Source organism: Lissotriton vulgaris, chromosome 11, assembly GCF_964263255.1.
Source record: "Lissotriton vulgaris chromosome 11, aLisVul1.2, whole genome shotgun sequence".
Classification (NCBI taxonomy): Eukaryota; Metazoa; Chordata; class Amphibia; order Caudata; family Salamandridae; genus Lissotriton; species Lissotriton vulgaris.
The window spans coordinates 118,525,600-118,542,835 of NC_141699.1; the positions used below are offsets into that span (position 1 = coordinate 118,525,600).

General features: G+C 43.7%; 1 protein-coding gene across 5 annotated transcripts in view; it reads left to right on the forward strand.

The window, feature by feature from the left end:
- Positions 1-17,236, forward strand: part of MSI1 (musashi RNA binding protein 1) — a 155,698-nt gene that overhangs the window by 63,551 nt on the left and 74,911 nt on the right. For all 5 annotated transcript variants that reach the window (XM_086942857.1, XM_086942858.1, XM_086942859.1 and 2 more), the window contains one exon: positions 7,173-7,265. In XM_086942857.1, the coding sequence (XP_086798983.1) occupies positions 7,173-7,265 (93 nt within the window). The remainder of the gene's footprint in view (positions 1-7,172; positions 7,266-17,236) is intronic.

The window sequence follows — 17,236 nt, forward strand, 5'->3', positions numbered from 1 at the left end:
GTGCACAAGGTGTGTCCAGACGTAGGTTCAATGCTTTGATGAGGCCTAAGCAGAACAAAACTGGTCTGACGTTGCTTGTTTCCCATCTGCAGGAAATCTGGCCTGGCAGTTTGGGCTGCAATGGTAGTATAGGAGCAGAACTGTAGCTTATTTTCATATGACTGATCTCTGTCTAGAGTAGCACAGTGCGTGAATGACTACGAATAATTCAAGCATTCCTCCCCTCGCTTTGTTTGTTTCAACAACCATAACGTACAGTTCAATGATTACATCAAGGGAATGTGAAGTTGTTTTTGTATTTTTTTTTTAATAGTGCCCAGTCGCAGTCTGCTATTGATTTGTAGTATTGTTGGTCATCCAGTTGCCTTCCTCACGTTTCCAAACTTTTCATCTGAGACAGTAGTCTTACGGCTTTATTTTGAGTTACGGGGACAGTATACTCTGGGGCAAATGTGGCCGATGTCCCATTAGCCTTAACACAAGTGTACATTATAGCCGATGGAACTCATAATATAGCGGATGAGAAGGCCCTTAGTAGTTGTGTGGTAATGATATTATGTTGTGGGCCATTTCTAGGATGGGTGACAATCCCTTATTTATTGAACTCTTGGTGTGTGTTTTGGTTTTTAAGAGGTGTGGCCAGAGGTGATGGGGAACATGGGAATATTGGGAGGTGAGAACTGAGATAACACTTGAGAATTGAGCCGATACAAGGCCCTACTGATTCAGAAAATCTAGGGCAGAATGGCCAGGCTAAATGCAGTAGATAAAACGTTGGTTAGTGATTTATAATACACATTTATTATCAGACGGTTATATATTCGAGTCTGGGTGCAAATCCTCTCTGGCATTTCTCTTGGTCAGCCCTACGATGTGGTACACCATTTTCTTACTTGGCTAGTTCTTATGCCATCTCTTGTGTATGTACTCACTGCCTCAGAAGTCAAATATAAAGTGAAATCCTCTGCTGGAAGCCTTCAAAATATATATTAACAACCTTGTCAAATCGCAAAATGTTTTTTATTATGAGCTTTTAGAAATGTTTCTTGGGACTTTTGGTACGTTTGATGCCATGCAAATACTTTCCACCAGCTGTGACCCTTTAATAACTGATATGCCTTTTAATGTCTGTGTTTATTCAGTTTTGACAATTTAAATCTTACATAACTAATATTTACAGCCCATTTCAAACTATTTCCCTGAGCCATAGACCCGACTAGTCCTACCTTTTTTTCCCATCTTACTATTTCAAGAGGAAGTGCAACTCTCACAACATTGCGAGATTAATCTTGTGTGCTAAGTGTCTGAAGACTGCTTATTAGTTTCTAATTTATTTAAGCCTTTATCATTCCATTATTAAAGTGTCTTGTCTGTTTATTAAGAAAACATTGTCGCTATTTCATACTTACTGTTTGTAGACCATGTAGAGAGTGATAGTTACAGACTTCACATTGCCTGACAGGTGCACCGTCATCTCTCTTCTTGTAGAATCACTAACAGACACTATCAATAATTACCTATTAACTCATCTTATGAAAGATGTGAGCAGGGTTTCATCAAGCGATCATTTGATCTTCTCAACCCAAACTTGTTTTTCCATTAAAGAAAAGAGGCCCACGTGAGGCTATTTGCCTCAAAAGTAGGACCAACAGAGCCAGATTGTACTGATTTAGCAGATGTTAATATATTTTATCTGGCTATCCTAAAAGTCTGACTTACAATTTATCTAGCTGTCCATGGCCAAGGCCGGACACCCTTGTTTTAGGTTTCAACCTAACTTTGGAAAACTTTGCATATGTGATCTATGCCATCATACATTAATTAGGATTTTTAGCCAGCAGGTAATCTGTAATCGTAGGTGAACATTTACTATACTATAAGGATAACATAGTTGGTACAGCCATTTTGGTTTGAAAAATGATGTATATTCTTTATCGTATAAAAGCCTGTCTGACTAAGATATTTTGTTCTCTGTTGTATTTGAACAGCAAGTTCTTTGCTTGAAGTCATTGAGTAATACATTTCACATTGATTTGTCTGCCCACAGCCTTAAATGTATTTGCAGACAGTGCAACTAGTTTGTAAAGGTTCTGGGGCATACAATGCATTTTCAGGGAGGCAGATTTTTTGGGCAGCATTGAGTTAACAAATCCGCAAAAAGTTACACATCAGAGTCCCTGGTCATCCATTTATGCTCAGCTCTTTTACCTGTTTCCAAGATACTGTTCTTGACCATTTCTAGAAACCCAACCTTGTGCATATTGTGACTCTTGCTTTCTGTTCCTCAGCTCCTCTTAATTTTCTTGAGATTTGAAATTAAATTTACTATTATTGTTTGTTAAAAGCATATTTATGTCACCCATCAAAAATGCTGCTTTGCATACATATTGCATTTAGTTCTAACTTTATGTTATAAAAGGAAGGAGGTAGATGTGAATGATTACAGTGATAGTTTTACACCAAGCACCTCCGAGACAACTCTTCTGAGATTGATTTAACCCACAGGGTGTTCTGTGCACGGATTGGAAGTGGACTTGAGTATTTTCATAGGGAATTCCTTGCTTAACTGCAGTACATCCTCACTGCTTGGCAGCAGGGTATTCGTAAGCTTTGCCTTTTTTATAATTTCGTTTTTATTATTTTATTGACTCAAGACATGATTTCATATTTAGCTAATATAACCCCCAAGTAAAAATAAAAACTTGGCTCATTTCTTTAGCATGGACATAACTCTGCAAGATAGTAGTGCACTTTACAGAAAGCTGGGCATTTTGTGTCACCTTAAACATGTTTTAGAAGCAGGGAGAAAGATTTACAGAAATAGAGAAGGAACGGATCACATAATTTTCAAAGCGTCATAAATTACAAATATAGTATCATAATAATTATGTTGCTGATTTTGAGAGAGGGAGAGATGACTTATTTTCATTCTTCACCACCCCTCCTCCCCCGAGCTGCTTCAAATCTGCGCCCTTAATGATATTTTTGTTCCGGATCTAGTTATTTTTCTGAGTTGAGCTCTGAAGCATAATTACAGATCCCACTTGGCTCTGTAGCATTAGCCAGCCCTGTACAACAGTGTTTTAATCTGCTGGCCTGTTAAGGGGGCGGTACACAGTCGAGCAGTGTGGGTGTCACTTGGCCAGTGGTTTCTTTAATCACACTCCCCCTGCAACAGAAACAAATCTACTAGTATGCAATTTTTAAGGTGTAATCAGCTGTGGGCTGACTCACATATGTGTCAACTTTGAAGCGTAAAGATACTGAGTAAAATGCACTTGCTGTGGTGGTAAAATGCTTCTGTTTTGCTGAATCACAAGCTTGTCACCTGCATCATGCCTAAATAGTCCATGGGGTTAAATACTCCAACAAAATGGGTGCATTTTTACTCACTGTCACTTCTCGTGAGTCTCACGCAAAGTTCTTGCTCCACCTTGATGTGCTGAGCAACAATAAAAGGATTGTTTTTCTGCTAGGGCCTCCCTTACATCTACACATTTGTAGATGTAAAACACATTTTTATTTCCTGTCCTTGGGCAGGACATCTGAACCCTGATTTTGCATATTCAAATGGGGATATTTTGCCGTTTCAGTCCTTTCCCCGGCCTCCTGTTTTTTTGTCACCCGCTTTCATTGTGTATGTATGCTATGCTCCCGGAGGATAAAAGAAGTTATGAACACAGCATGGCATTTATGCATCTTTTGATTTTGTGACTTTTGCATTTTCTGCCTGTTAGGCTTTGTTATGGGGTCCCTGGCCTATTTGCGACAGAAAAAGAACTTTGTGAATCAGCTACTTAAATTGCAAACGAGATACAACACACAAGCTGATATTTAAAAACCGAGCAGTCAGATTTACAGGGGCACGCCAGTCACTACTTGGCCTCCATTTAAAGTACCCAACCTTGCAAGGCCTGGAGGCTTCCCTCATTCTAGATAGCCAATAGAGCCGCAGCAGATTCCGGAACAAAAATAGAGCATCCCAGGCCATGGTCAGACATGTTAAACATGTTGCAGCTTGGAGTTCCTCACAGACTTTCCCACAGGGGTTGTGCTTTACGTAGATTTCGTAATGATTTTGATGAGCTCTAAAGATGGGTTCTTGGTGGGATGTGTTTTGTTACAGCGATGCTCTGTGGGTGCTAGTGTTACTTCATGTTGGCCACTCTGATCAGCTATACTGCAGGCAGTATTGGTTTTGTTATATGCCAGTTACTAGCATACAGTCAGCTGTCAGTAAGGCTTCCCAGCACGTTTGGAATTCCACAGGTTGCTTTTCAAAGGGTTCCGAGGTAAGTTTCTTAGATACCTTAATTGGTTAAATCAAGTTGTGTGACTGTGTTAAAGTTTTTACCCCAGTAGGGTTGTGTCAACTTCTCTTCCCTCTGACCATGGCTAATTCAATAAAGCGACTGCCACACTCAATGGGTCAATGAAATGCCTGAATATAAGCACTAAAAGCCCTCCCCTGTGTTTGTTGCCAGGATCCGCCGTGTGCCAGGCATGGCTCTATCTCTCAAGCAAGGATTACTAAATGAAAAGGGACGGATGTGCACGGGATTTTGCCGTCCACTCTGCTTGTCACCGAGCCATCTGCTCTTCTGCTCTGGGCTGTGTGTCACTAAGCTGCACAGCTAAGCATTATTATTTATTTTTGATAAGTAAGCTCTGGGTGTACGCAGTGTCCCAGCGTAACTTCCTGTTCTATACAGATGTATGTTTATATCGACTATATATACCCTTAATGACAGCAGAGGCATGCATATTTAATCTGCAGAGGGGTCAGATACCCTTATAGACGCTGCATTGATTGCAAGAAGGGCTGTTTGATAGGTGAACATTAGATGGACAGGTGTCTGCTTGGTCCTCTCTTGCTTCGCACCTGACCTCATCAGTAATGCCATCACTCTGACATGGTTACAACCATGCTTCCCACATCAGACAATTCAGGTACAAGCGGACATAAAACAAAGACATGGCTATGTGAGACTAAGTAGTCCCAGAATCTTGCAGACTCTGACACCCCATATTTCCTCTCTATAACCCACCGCAGCAAACTAATTGTTTGGAATCACAGGACTGAAGGCCCCACCCTTGTCTTCAGGTTGCAACGACCCCAGACACTTAATAGCCTTCCCACCTGGAAATGAAGGGCTGTTTCTCTGGAGCCCCTTGAGACTCCGGTATTGGGGACTGACTGCTAACGACAGCCAGGGTCTTCAGCAAAAAAACATGATCCACAGTGAATCTCATGAGGAAGCGATCCCAGACAAACATTTGTGTGTGATGCTTCTAGTCTAGATTCTTGTGCAAAGCCTCAATTAATTTGTACTCCAATTCTTGTTGGTTTCTGATATTTGATCATCTCAGATATGATGTGCCTCTAGATCACACAAACCCATATACACTCTGTCCCCCCCCCCACCTGATCCTAATATACCGCAGGTTAACCTCATGCGCGCTAGCGGAATTCCGCTCGCACGCTGAGATTTTTTTAATCGCATGTTACGTGACGAGCTGGGCTCGTCGTCAGCGCGCGAGGAGGCTACGCCATGACGAGCCCAGCTCGTCATCAGCGTGGAAGGGGTTAATGTCGCATAGTACTGGTTTGGACTTTATAACAAGTTCAGTTTTGTAAATATACCTTCCGATGCTAACTTTGTTGTTTTGTATTCAATGTTACTCTATTTAGTGTATATGGTAAAAAAGCTTAAACTCATTAAATAAAAACAATACCAAAAACATGCCAAAAATCTAAAATAGAAATGTGTGAATAAGTAACTAAATAAAAGCAAGGTAGGTCTTAGCTCAAACACATGCTGTCAATGAGGGATTGGTTTGAATTCTGACAAGCAATGTTAACCGATGTACTTCTCAATGGAAAAAAGATGGTAACCGTAAGTTTGTTGGACACTGAAGAATGGACAAGCTCTTTTTCTTAGAGTGTGAAATTTACATCTGATCCCCTTTTTATGATCTTCTACATTACCCGTTTGAAGTCAATGCATAGCACACAAACTTTGTTTACGAATACCTGTTATTTTCATGTGACCCAGGCGTAAGAATGTCAGATATTCCTAGAGATCAATCCAGTTAAAAATTTCCTGTTTAAGACAATTCTACACTATTCAGATCTGCTGTTGCGCTTTCTGAGATCCTGCTCGTTTGGCTTTTATTCATTTTACGGATAAAAGCTAGGCAAGCCCATGCTGGATCACATGATGATGAACAATTATGTCTAGATCTGAGCTTTTTTTCTTCTGTGGTCAGAAACATTATTTCTTACTCATGACGTCAGCTATATCACAACCACTTAAATGAAGCGAACCAATGAAAAGTGCTCAACATGAAAATGTTGCCTAAATGTTCTTCCGTAGCTCCTCATTATCTCATGCTCTGTGCATTCCTCTTGTCATTAAACCGCTCCCAAACTAATGTTCTAACTCTTATTAAACACACCCAGTGCCTTGGGGAACAAGTGCCAGACTCTGATGCTGGCTTGCTTTGTATGTAGTCCTGCTTGTCTCACTAACCATTCAGCAGAGCGCTGACCAGCTCTGGGTCCCAAATGTGTATTGTTGACACGGAAAATCATGTATTTAGCCTGGTGAAGTATTTCTGCCTGCCATCGAGTGGGGATAGAAGTGTTTTGTTCTCCTCCACCACCTGAAGCAACCACCAGGGAGCTAATGAGCACTCTTTCTGTGGCACAGTAACTGTTGGCAATGGTGCTATTTGTGTCCCCACAAATCCACAGATCCCTTTGTCAGCCCTTTGCCTGCTTTTAAACTCTTGCTAATATTTTAGCATTATTTATTGGTTTGATGTATCACATAATCTTTATTAACTTCCTTTGATGTCATGAGAGTTAAAGTTTGCATAATGCCTCTTGTGAGATAACAGGTCAGGGGCCATGTGATACCATTTCCTATGAAACTATGTCGGTGTCAAAGAGCCAGTGATCTTATTTCCACTACCACTATGATTGTGCCAAAGTGGCTGTAATGCAGCCTCTTCTTCATCATCTTAAAATACTATATACACAGTCTGTAGAACCTGCCAGACGAATGCCCTTCTAAATACTCCCTTTAACGCAACCGCTGGTGACTGGACCCAGTCTTTGGGAACGGCCCCTTTTATCCATGTCTAACGCGTTTTTGTATATTTTTCAGATGGTAACGCGGACGAAAAAGATTTTTGTTGGTGGTTTGTCAGTGAATACCACGGTGGAGGATGTAAAGCAATACTTTGAACAGTTTGGCAAGGTATGTATGATTACATTTAGCTCAAAGCTAGAGACTGCATCCTGTGAAATGAGGCCTGTTTCTCCTTCAGTCTATAACCTCTAGGAGTGTGGATATTATTTGAAAAGAGTTTATTATCTAGGGGGAAGGTCAGAATAAACTATGATTGTTTTTTTTCCACAGAATGTTTTCTCAAACTTGCCTGACTGCAAAATGGAGTGATAAATTTTAAAGTTGTAACTAATTTAGTATTATTGAAAAATTGAAGATTAGGTTAATGCGTCACACCACTATTTATCACAACAATAAGATGTGATGAGAACAATCAAAGATTTGTGAATCCTTAATATACAGATGGCATGCAATTAAAAAGATGCACTGTTGGGAAAGGGTTCTTTCGGGGGGAAAAAGTTGTAACATGGTCTTAATTCTCTTTAGTGGGTGTCTTTTATGAGTTCTGTGATAGCCTGGCTAGCTGATGAGTATGTTTGGAGACCTCCCTAAACTTGTATCCTTATTCTGATTGGATTTCCCAACCTCTGATCATCCAGAGTGAGTTAGTTTGGGTAATGCATTCATCTGTGTACACTGTATGGTCAACAATGTATGCAGTAAGAACTTGCGTGCTATTTAATTGAGAGTGTCATGTATGAACTTTAAAGGTGTTTTTTTATGCACTAAACATGTCAATAATTATTTTGATATGGGGCACTCTGATGTGATTGTTGTTAGTGACAAATGTAGGATTAGATGTACCCCGTAAGTGTGTGCAGTTGTCTTATTTGTAGGTGACCCTTATCCAGAGGGCATTGATTAGATCTGCTTCCAGAGGCTTACTTATATGATTTGATCTTAGTTTGGGATTCTGGTTGATTGTTGTGTAGTTTTCTGAAACAGTTATGTACTGTGTTTCAAAAGTATTGATCTTTGTGGCTATTCGTTTATAAAGGTGTTAGTATGGATTTAAGCGTGTGTGGTATGCCCTGCATATTATGAGGTTTATTGCTGGATTACTAAATAACAAAAAAAACAGTGGTACTGCTAACTAGGTATTTTGAATGAAGTTATGAATGTATGATATCGATGTCAGAGAAATTAGTCTGGAAACCTTTACTGATTGCTTGTGCAACGTTTCGGGCTGTAATGTGCCTTTTATTTTATTAATAGGGACAGCTATAGCTTTAGATAATTGTACTATACATGACGTGACTCAACTGTTGTTTGTAGTAGGTGACTATGGAGTATCTGAGCTATGTTTGAGCTGTTCTGTATTGTGTTTTGTCTGAGGTTTCTTGATGATTGGTGCTGTTGGCATAGCTCAGCTGTGTTGGATATTTGTGAACTATACCTTTGCTTGTGTTCTGTTGTATGTTTCCCTGTGCAGTATTTTATTGGCAAGTACTTTTGGGAGAAAAGTGATAGCTGCCAAAGCATTGACATGCTTTGCATCTCGCTATTTGTGTAGTATTGTGTCTCCTTATTTGAACTACATATTTATAAGTGGCGTTTGTCGTTGGCAAGTAATGCAGTTACATGCGAGCCGTGTGGTGTCCGTGGGACCCCTGGGGCGTACTTGAAGTATCCCTAATCTAATGTATTGTTTTGGATGATGTATAGTACTGCAAGAAAAATCAAATAATGCGAAATAACGAACGCTATATCAAGTGGGAATGTTAAGGAGTAGACCTCACCACTGCTTCGAAAGAAAATGTGACCGGGAACATTGGATGCAATGCTTGACACTTGGAGTCTGATGTATCAAAGAGTTTTACCCATTCTTTTTCTACAGGGAAATGGGTTGAAACACATAAGGGCCTTGGTTTTTACTTTAGACGACACTAGCAGTACATTATGTAATTGTTTAGAGAAGACAGATTGGTCATAGAACAGTCTGTCCCATGGCTGTCGATGCCCACCTTCTCCAAGCAGGGGATTTCCTCTAGGAAGTATCCATTTATTTAAGTCTCCATTAACCAGAGTACACCCAGGTGAACTGGAGACCCTAGAATGAAGGAAACGTGTCATAGAGTAGACCCTAAATATCATTGCAGGAGGATGATCAGAGGTCCCAGTTACAGTACCCTTGGAGCGAGTCTCCTGGCAGCCTCTGTAGGAGTGGGCAAGGGGAATCAGGATTGGGGATATATGGAAACATGGCTAGAGATAGTCAGAAGGAAAATCTGTTCAAGTGATGTGTTGCAACGTAAAGGAATCCCTATTGTGTCCTTAGCCTTTTCATACTACAATATAGATTTTGTGCCATTTCAGTAAGCAGGAATACTCACTTGATATCAGTATTATTTTCTCATTCAAGTCGGGTTCTTGTAGGATATCTTCATGGGCTGGTTTTGGACAGTGAGATCTGCCACTAGAGAGCACTACACAATCTATTGCAACCATTGCAGAGTCTGTATTAAAGTGATGCTTACTAAAGTAAGAGAGATGCTTGGCGTAGGGAACTTTACTTTCCCAACTTAGCCTGAAGAAGTGAAAACACATTGCAAGATGGGTTCAACTCACATTCAGGTTGCAAGCAGATTCCCGTAGGGTCTCTCCTGATGTTACTGGAACACAGGGTATGTCAGGATTCTGTACGTTGGTCTGCGTCAGGATGTTGATGCGCACCCTATGATGAAGCATGACACTATCTAGTGTGTGAGGGCTGTATTTGAACTCCATGGCATTACCTGTTGTAGAATACTGAGCTGCTCCCTATGAAACAATAGTTCATTTTGGAATAGCCCTTCCTTTCTTTGGTGTGAATTAATGTTAAAGTAGGGAGGAGGAAGGGAAGGGTGGTACCTCTCCCCTGTGTTGCGTGTGTGTTGAGGATATAAGTGCAGCCAGGTAAATAGTTATCTGGTTCTACTTGCATATTTGTAGTATCACTGGTATGCAACAAGTTAACTCAGATGTGCTCAGAATTTGTCTCATGTATGAAGAAAAAAGAGCGAGTAGAAAATGTATAGTGTGAGATTTGAGCATTTCAGAAAGTAGGTGTGAATGAATTGAACTTTATGGTAGGAAGAGCATGCAAGGTGAACACCCAAGGGAAATAATAGAACTCGAAAAAATACAATGTTATCCGAAAAATATTTGTACGGCAAAACTGGTTTTAGTTAGTTGTTATATTAATGTAGCCATATTGTAGGCTATATTCATTGGCACATGACAGATCACTGTAAGGTGATACAGTATGTTAGCAGCTCCTTCACATGAGGAAAGGGCAGATGAGGAAAGTTGAAGTCGTTGTCTTCTGGCCTTCCAGGCCCAAAGACGGGAAACGCTGCACACAGTCACCCTTCATCTCAGATGCTCTTGACTGCAGAACTTTTAGGTAACGGGCTTGCCAACCTGATCAGGCCCAGCCGGTCATTGTAGAGTGTTGGTTGGGGTCCACAGTTACATGAGCCTACTAGTTGCTGCCCCTTTCCCGGAGGCCTTTAATGGCGTGGTAGAGAAGGTCCACGGGAAGACGAAATATGAAAACATGGCTGGTGGCAGGAGAAAGGGAAAATCTGCAGGGGGGCAGGCCAGAGTGCCAGGGGCATTCAAGGAGAACATGGCACTAACCGGAATTATGCAAAGAAAGAGAAGGGAAGCCTGATAGGGGGGCCTACCCAGAAAAGTGGCTAGTGAATAAAGCAGGAAAGTCTGACGGGGCATCATCAAACGTTAGTGGGCGAGTGACTGAGTGTGTGTATTTGTGTATGATCATGCATGCATGTGTGCAAATGCTTACTATGGATAGGTATTTGGCTGAGGATCCTACCTAATGTGAGTGGTATGAATAGTTATTTGACTGAATTTTTCTGTTAGTAATTATGCCATGGATAGACGAGTGCAAAAAACACAGTTGATGGACAGAATGCAGAACAACGTCTTACATTCACCCCAGTACAAAGATCTGGGCCTAAATCCATTGTTTTTTTGCACTCCACACCACCCTAGGTCAGACACTGGCTATATGCAAATCAGCCTTGACCCTGTGCCTCATGGGAACAGTCCAGCCCGAACTACCAAGCCATGTCTTTCCTAGACCGGAATAAAGCATCCAAGGACCGGTTTCTGGCTATCAGCCTTCTTCAGCCTGGATAGCTTGACTCCAATGATGTGGAGAGCCTGGGACTCACGTCTGAGCATACCCAGCCCACTCGGGGTGAAAATTGCAAAAAATACAGTTGATGGACAGAATGCAGAACAATGTCTTACATTCACCCCAGTACAAGGATCTGGGCCTAAATCCATTGTTTTTTTGCACTCCACACCACACTAGGTCAGACACTGGCTATATGCAAATCAGCCTTGACCCTGTGCCTCATGGGAACAGTTCAGCCCGAACTTCCAAGCCATGTGTTTCCTAGACCGGAATCAAGCATCCAAGGACCGTTTTCTGGCTATCAGCCTTCTTCAGCCAGGATAGTTGATGGACAGAATGCAGAATAATGTCTTACATTCACCCCAGAGGCATTGTTCTGCATTCTGTCCATCAACTGTGTTTTTTGCAATTTTCACCCCGAGTGGGCTGGGTATGCTCAGACGTGAGTCCCAGGCTCTCCACATCTCTGGAGTCAAGCTATCCAGGCTGAAGAAGGCTGATAGCCAGAAACCGGTCCTTGGATGCTTGATTCCGGTCTAGGAAAGATATGGCTTGGTAGTTCGGGCTGGACTGTTCCCATGAGGCACAGGGTCAAGGCTGATTTGCATATAGCCTGTGTCTGACCTAGGGTGGTGTGGAGTGCAAAAAAACTATGGATTTAGGCCCAGATCTTTGTACTGGGGTGAATGTAAGACATTGTTCTGCATTCTGTCCATCAATTGTGTTTTTTGCAATTTTCACCCCGAGTGGGCTGGATATGCTCAGACGTGAGTCCCAGGCTCTCCACATCTCTGGAGTCCAGCTATCCAGGCTGAAGAAGGCTGATAGCCAGAAACCGGTCCTTGGATGCTTGATTCCGGTCTAGGAAAGACATGGCTTGGAAGTGCGGGCTGGACTGCTCCCATGAGGCACAGGGTCAAGGCTGATTTGCATATAGCCAGTGTCTGACCTAGGGTGGTGTGGAGTGCAAAAAAACGATGGATTTAAGCCCAGATCTTCGTACTGGGGTGAATGTAAGACATTGTTCTGCATTCTGTCCATCAACTGTGTTTTTTGCAATTTTCACCCCGAGTGGGCTGGGTATGCTCAGACGTGAGTCCCAGGCTCTCCACATCTCTGGAGTCAAGCTATCCAGGCTGAAGAAGGCTGATAGTCAGAAACCGGTCCTTGGATGCTTGATTCCGGTCTAGGAAAGACATGGCTTGGAAGTTCGGGCTGGACTGCTCCCATGAGGCACAGGGTCAAGGTTGATTTGCATATAGCCAGTGTCTGACCTAGGGTGGTGTGGAGTGCAAAAAAACGATTGATTTAGACCCAGATCTTTGTACTGGGGTGAATGTAAGACATTGTTCTGCATTCTGTCCATCAACTGTGTTTTTTGCAATGGATAGATGAGTGGCTGAGTTCAACCTATAATGATTGACATAAATAGATGTTTGTCTGGGTTTACTGCCTGTATTGCTTTGAAACGGATAAGGTATTCTACTAGATTTCCCGTCAGGGATTTTTGGCTATACTGTGTGTTTGTCTGAGTTTACAGGCAGTGAGTATTGCCATTAATAGACGTTTGGCTGCATTTCCTCCTTGCAGTGATTGGTATAGAGATATAGCTCTTAGGGATTGTTTTTGCTCTGCTGGGATTGATCTAGGTGGTTATTATACTGCTGCCTTTGTTAAATATTGTGTAAACCTGTAAATTATTTTTGGGGTTTTGATGAGGGGGATGAGTGTGCGCCCACCTGGTGAATACCCTTGGGGGATGAAGGGGTGTGCACACATCAGTGGCCTACGAGGTGTTTCCTCTCAGCCTTTGATTGTTTTATGGCACTTTGAGCAGAGGTGGTTTAGGGTTTATGTTACAGAAACCTGAGCAGAGATGAGTGTTTGAGATCCAGCTGCCTGCTGACTTCCTGGCTGCCACTTAAAAGGGTTTTGTTTGAAAGGAATGGGGCGGAGAAAGGAGGGAAGGATATGTCACTCTCCGCACAATTCAGGTTACCTGGTAAGGGATACAGGTAGGGCACTTGTTCTCGTGTATTGAGGCCAGATTCATGAATGTGCCCTAGACGGAAAGTATCGGAAAACTGCAAGGACAAAAAACATAAGCAGAAATATTCAACTACAAAGAAACAATGCCATCAAGTAAGCTAAAAAATGTCAAGTATGCATTTCATTTTAAAACAGTCACGTGGAAACGTCTGTATATGCTTGTAAGTCGCCGACTTCCCCGCAGTGAAATCCTTGCCAAAGGTTTTTTGTTATGTATTTATGTTTTTTACTAGGGGTCACCCAACTCGGTGTTTCCCATGCCCCCCGTGTCTTAACTCCCCACCCTCCCTGTCTATGTTTTTGTGCTAATTTTCGCCCGGAACTCTTCAATTAGATAGAAGAGGAGCGTCACGGTAAATGGGGTCGCGACCCGGAAACGAAGCCCGCTTTGGCTTCTGCAGCCTGCCTTGTGTTGCAGCTCTCATCCTTATGCATCCTTGGACTTTGCATAAATATGAATGTTGCCCTCCGTGGGCCTTATTTATGAAGGACTTGCGCCGCCGGTGCGTCTCTTTTAACATGGGAAAAAGTGACGCACCGGCGGCGCAAGTCCTTCATAAATAAGGCCCCGTGTGTTTAACCAGGGGTGAGAGACCCTCCGTCGACGGCAAGGCGCCGAACATGTTAAATCCTATAGCACTATATATAAATGTTAGCCAAGATGCTATGCAGCACCCAACAAAATATGGAACTAAATTATAAGGGCACGGGAAGAAATCAGGTCTCCCTATCCTTCACTTTAGAGCCACGACCCTCCACCTTTACCAAGCAGTGATGCTGGGCTTAGATGAGCTAGTAAGAGAGGGTGTGGCTTATCGGCTGTAGCGGCCGTCTTTGAAGCTGGGAATGGGTAACCTGGCTCGAGTGTGGCGGGAGGCTTGAGCATCCTGTGATTCTGGGCAAATCACTTAATCTCCCCGTGTCTAAAAAATGAATTTGTCCGTCTGTAATGCAACTGGTGCTCATGTAAAGCGCTCTGATACATTCGGGTTGAGTTTGCGCTATATAAAACTGCACACAAAAAAGAGGGGTTCAGCGTGGAAGGGATACTGGAAGGTGGGAAGGGTACCGGAGAGGAGAAGGGATTAGGAAGGTTATCTTTTCTCTGAAATGTGTAATGTGCTTGAAACTTTAGGAAGTAGAGACGTCACGTGGAAGCTTAGCAGGAGAGTGGTTTGAGTGGAGTGGGAGAAGGAGGTAGATTCCTCTCTCCGGGCACTTGAAGTCACATATTGAAAACTTTAGAAGGCGGTGAGGTGCCAGGGTAGGGAGGGAGAACTGGAGGTGGAGGTCTCCTTTACCTACACAGGTCGCCTCCCAAAACCTTTATGAAGCACTGAAGTCACATGGAATGGTGAACAGACAAGACAGGGACGGCGGTGGCGGGAAGAGAAGATGGCATGTTGGCGTCCGGGAGCTACAGAGGTTTCGAATATCGGGGTGTGCCTTTGGAAGGGTCCGGCCAGTACATTAGATGAAGAGGGTGGTAGGGGAAGGGATTGACGAGCGACCGCAGAGGGCATGATATTTCCACATGCTGAGTCACGGACTGAAACCTTTATAGGAAACAGAGCGGTGACCAGATGAAGGTCAGAAGAGAGGGGAGGGAGGGAGGGGGCCGCGGCGCCCTTTGTGTGAAGGGTTTGAAACTATAAAGCACTGGCGGGGAGACAGGACAGTGTGTGGTGGGTAGAGTGGAGCAGAGGGGTTGGGGAGCTGGGTAGGTTCTCCTTTTGTTATGAGCTGTAAACCGGGAGCAGTGAGGTAGCCTGCACTGGTGAATATATAGATAAAATGGAGAGAGGGAGGGGCAGGACTGCGGGCAGAGGCAGGGGAATGGAAGACATCTCTACTTTCCACACACTTCGAGTAGTGAGCTGAAAACTTCACAGAAAGCAGTGACGCGGAAGGACTGGGGTCATGAGGGAGGGACGCGCCGAGAGTATGAGAAGGCCACGGGGCCTTTGAGCCACGGACTGAAAACTTTCTGCGAAGCCGCGGAGTGAGCGTGGAGGGCGCCGGGCAGCAGCGGGCGCGGGCGGTCGGGCGGGCAGGCAGGGTCCCCTGCACCGGCCGCCCAGGCCCCGGCGGGAGCCAGCCTTGGGAAGCGGAGACGTGTTCCAGCAGGGTGCCTTTGTCTGTGCCCCGAGTAGTTCAGCGCAGAGCATTAGAGCTCATGCTAATCCGCGCGAGCAGCTGTGATTGGAGGCCGGCGGCCCCTGGGGCCGGGGCTGCCATGACAACCGGCCCCAAGAGAAGCCGTCACCGGCAGGCGCTTTTGTTCGGGCCTAAATCGGCGTTGGCATGCCAAACCGGGGCCCGGGGAAGAAAGGAGCCGAAGAATAGGGCAGGGGGGACGGGAGCCGGAGCAACGGCCTCGCCTGGCAGGGGGCGCTTCCCAAGGAGCCCCCTCAAAGGAGGTCAGAGCCGCGCGGCCCGGACAGGCTGCCAGTCAGACTTAGGCCTGGCCGCGGCCTGCGCGCCGCCATTCCTGTCAGGCCCGGCTTTTCATTTCAGATATTTCTTCACGTGCATCCATAGGTGCGCGGCTAGGGGTAGATGCGGCCTTGTCTGCAGTTACTGAAAATATCCGACAGGCCAGCGAGTTTCCCGGCAGGACCGGGACAGTGTAAACCTCGCGGTACATCTCACGTGGCTGACTCTACCCCAGGCCTTCCGGCCCTTCAGAAACACCACTATTAGACATCCTCTTGAAACGAATTTTGACCAGGTTTGGTTCCGCAATCAATGTGTGCGCCACTCGTATGAACGTTAGTGATTACTAAACGAGCGCTTAGCATGACGTTACATTATGTTTTCTCTTTCCTGTCACACTCGGTCCCTCACGCGTACCCATCTTTTACTGACCACCCCTTTTACAGCACGCTGCTGTGGCCTCCGCGCTGTACACACAAACCACAGGACACTGCACAGCGGGTTAAGCCCTTGCTGCACGAATAGGCACGTGGAACCGAAGTAGTCATATTTCCTAATACTGTTTGTCTCATCTGGTATGGGTGGGGAAAAGTCAATCAAATGCCTGACATGTTTTTTTCCACTCCCTCTGCGAGGCACTGTCCTGTGTGGAAAATGGAAAGTTATTTTTCACTGATCGTCCTCCGGGTTACCTGCAGACCACATGATTAATGGATTCTGTACATAATAATAGTTGGTCAAGTACTCATCACTATGTTACAAATATCATTTTTGTAAAGAGCAGTTATTACCTGTCCAAATAGCAAACTCTCATGCCCACGTCTCAAATGGATTTAATATATTCCTATACTAATTAACCACTAATCCCTTTTAAGTTCTGGAGTAGTGTACTACAAGCCGGAAAAGTGCTTTGACACCTCGTCGGGGGTAGGAAACGCTATATAAATGCAATTACAATTACAACAAATATAATGCATTCTAAATAGCGAAGCCTTGTTTGGGACAACACTTATTGGCAGTGCTCGCCTCAATTTGTACTTCATAGATGTGAGAGCCTTTTCTGGTGCTGACATCTCTAGTTCACGCAACATATGGTCTAGAATGCCACATAACGGATTAATGGTATTTCCATTTTGGATAGTTTACATATTAGCCTAGTTTAATACAGAGTAGATCTCTACTATACCCTTTATTTGGTACTTTCGAGAAAAAAGTCACAATTTGTATCGAACATAGCTCTAGCATATACCAAATTTTGTATATCTAGCACATTTTCTTTTTTAAACATTTTTTATTGAAGATTGTACACAATATGCAGGTCTCTGTACCCCAGAGATAGCTGCAGGACATTTAGGCTTCAGAAAATAAAGCACAATCCAATTTTCTACTTAAAGAATCATTCAACAAA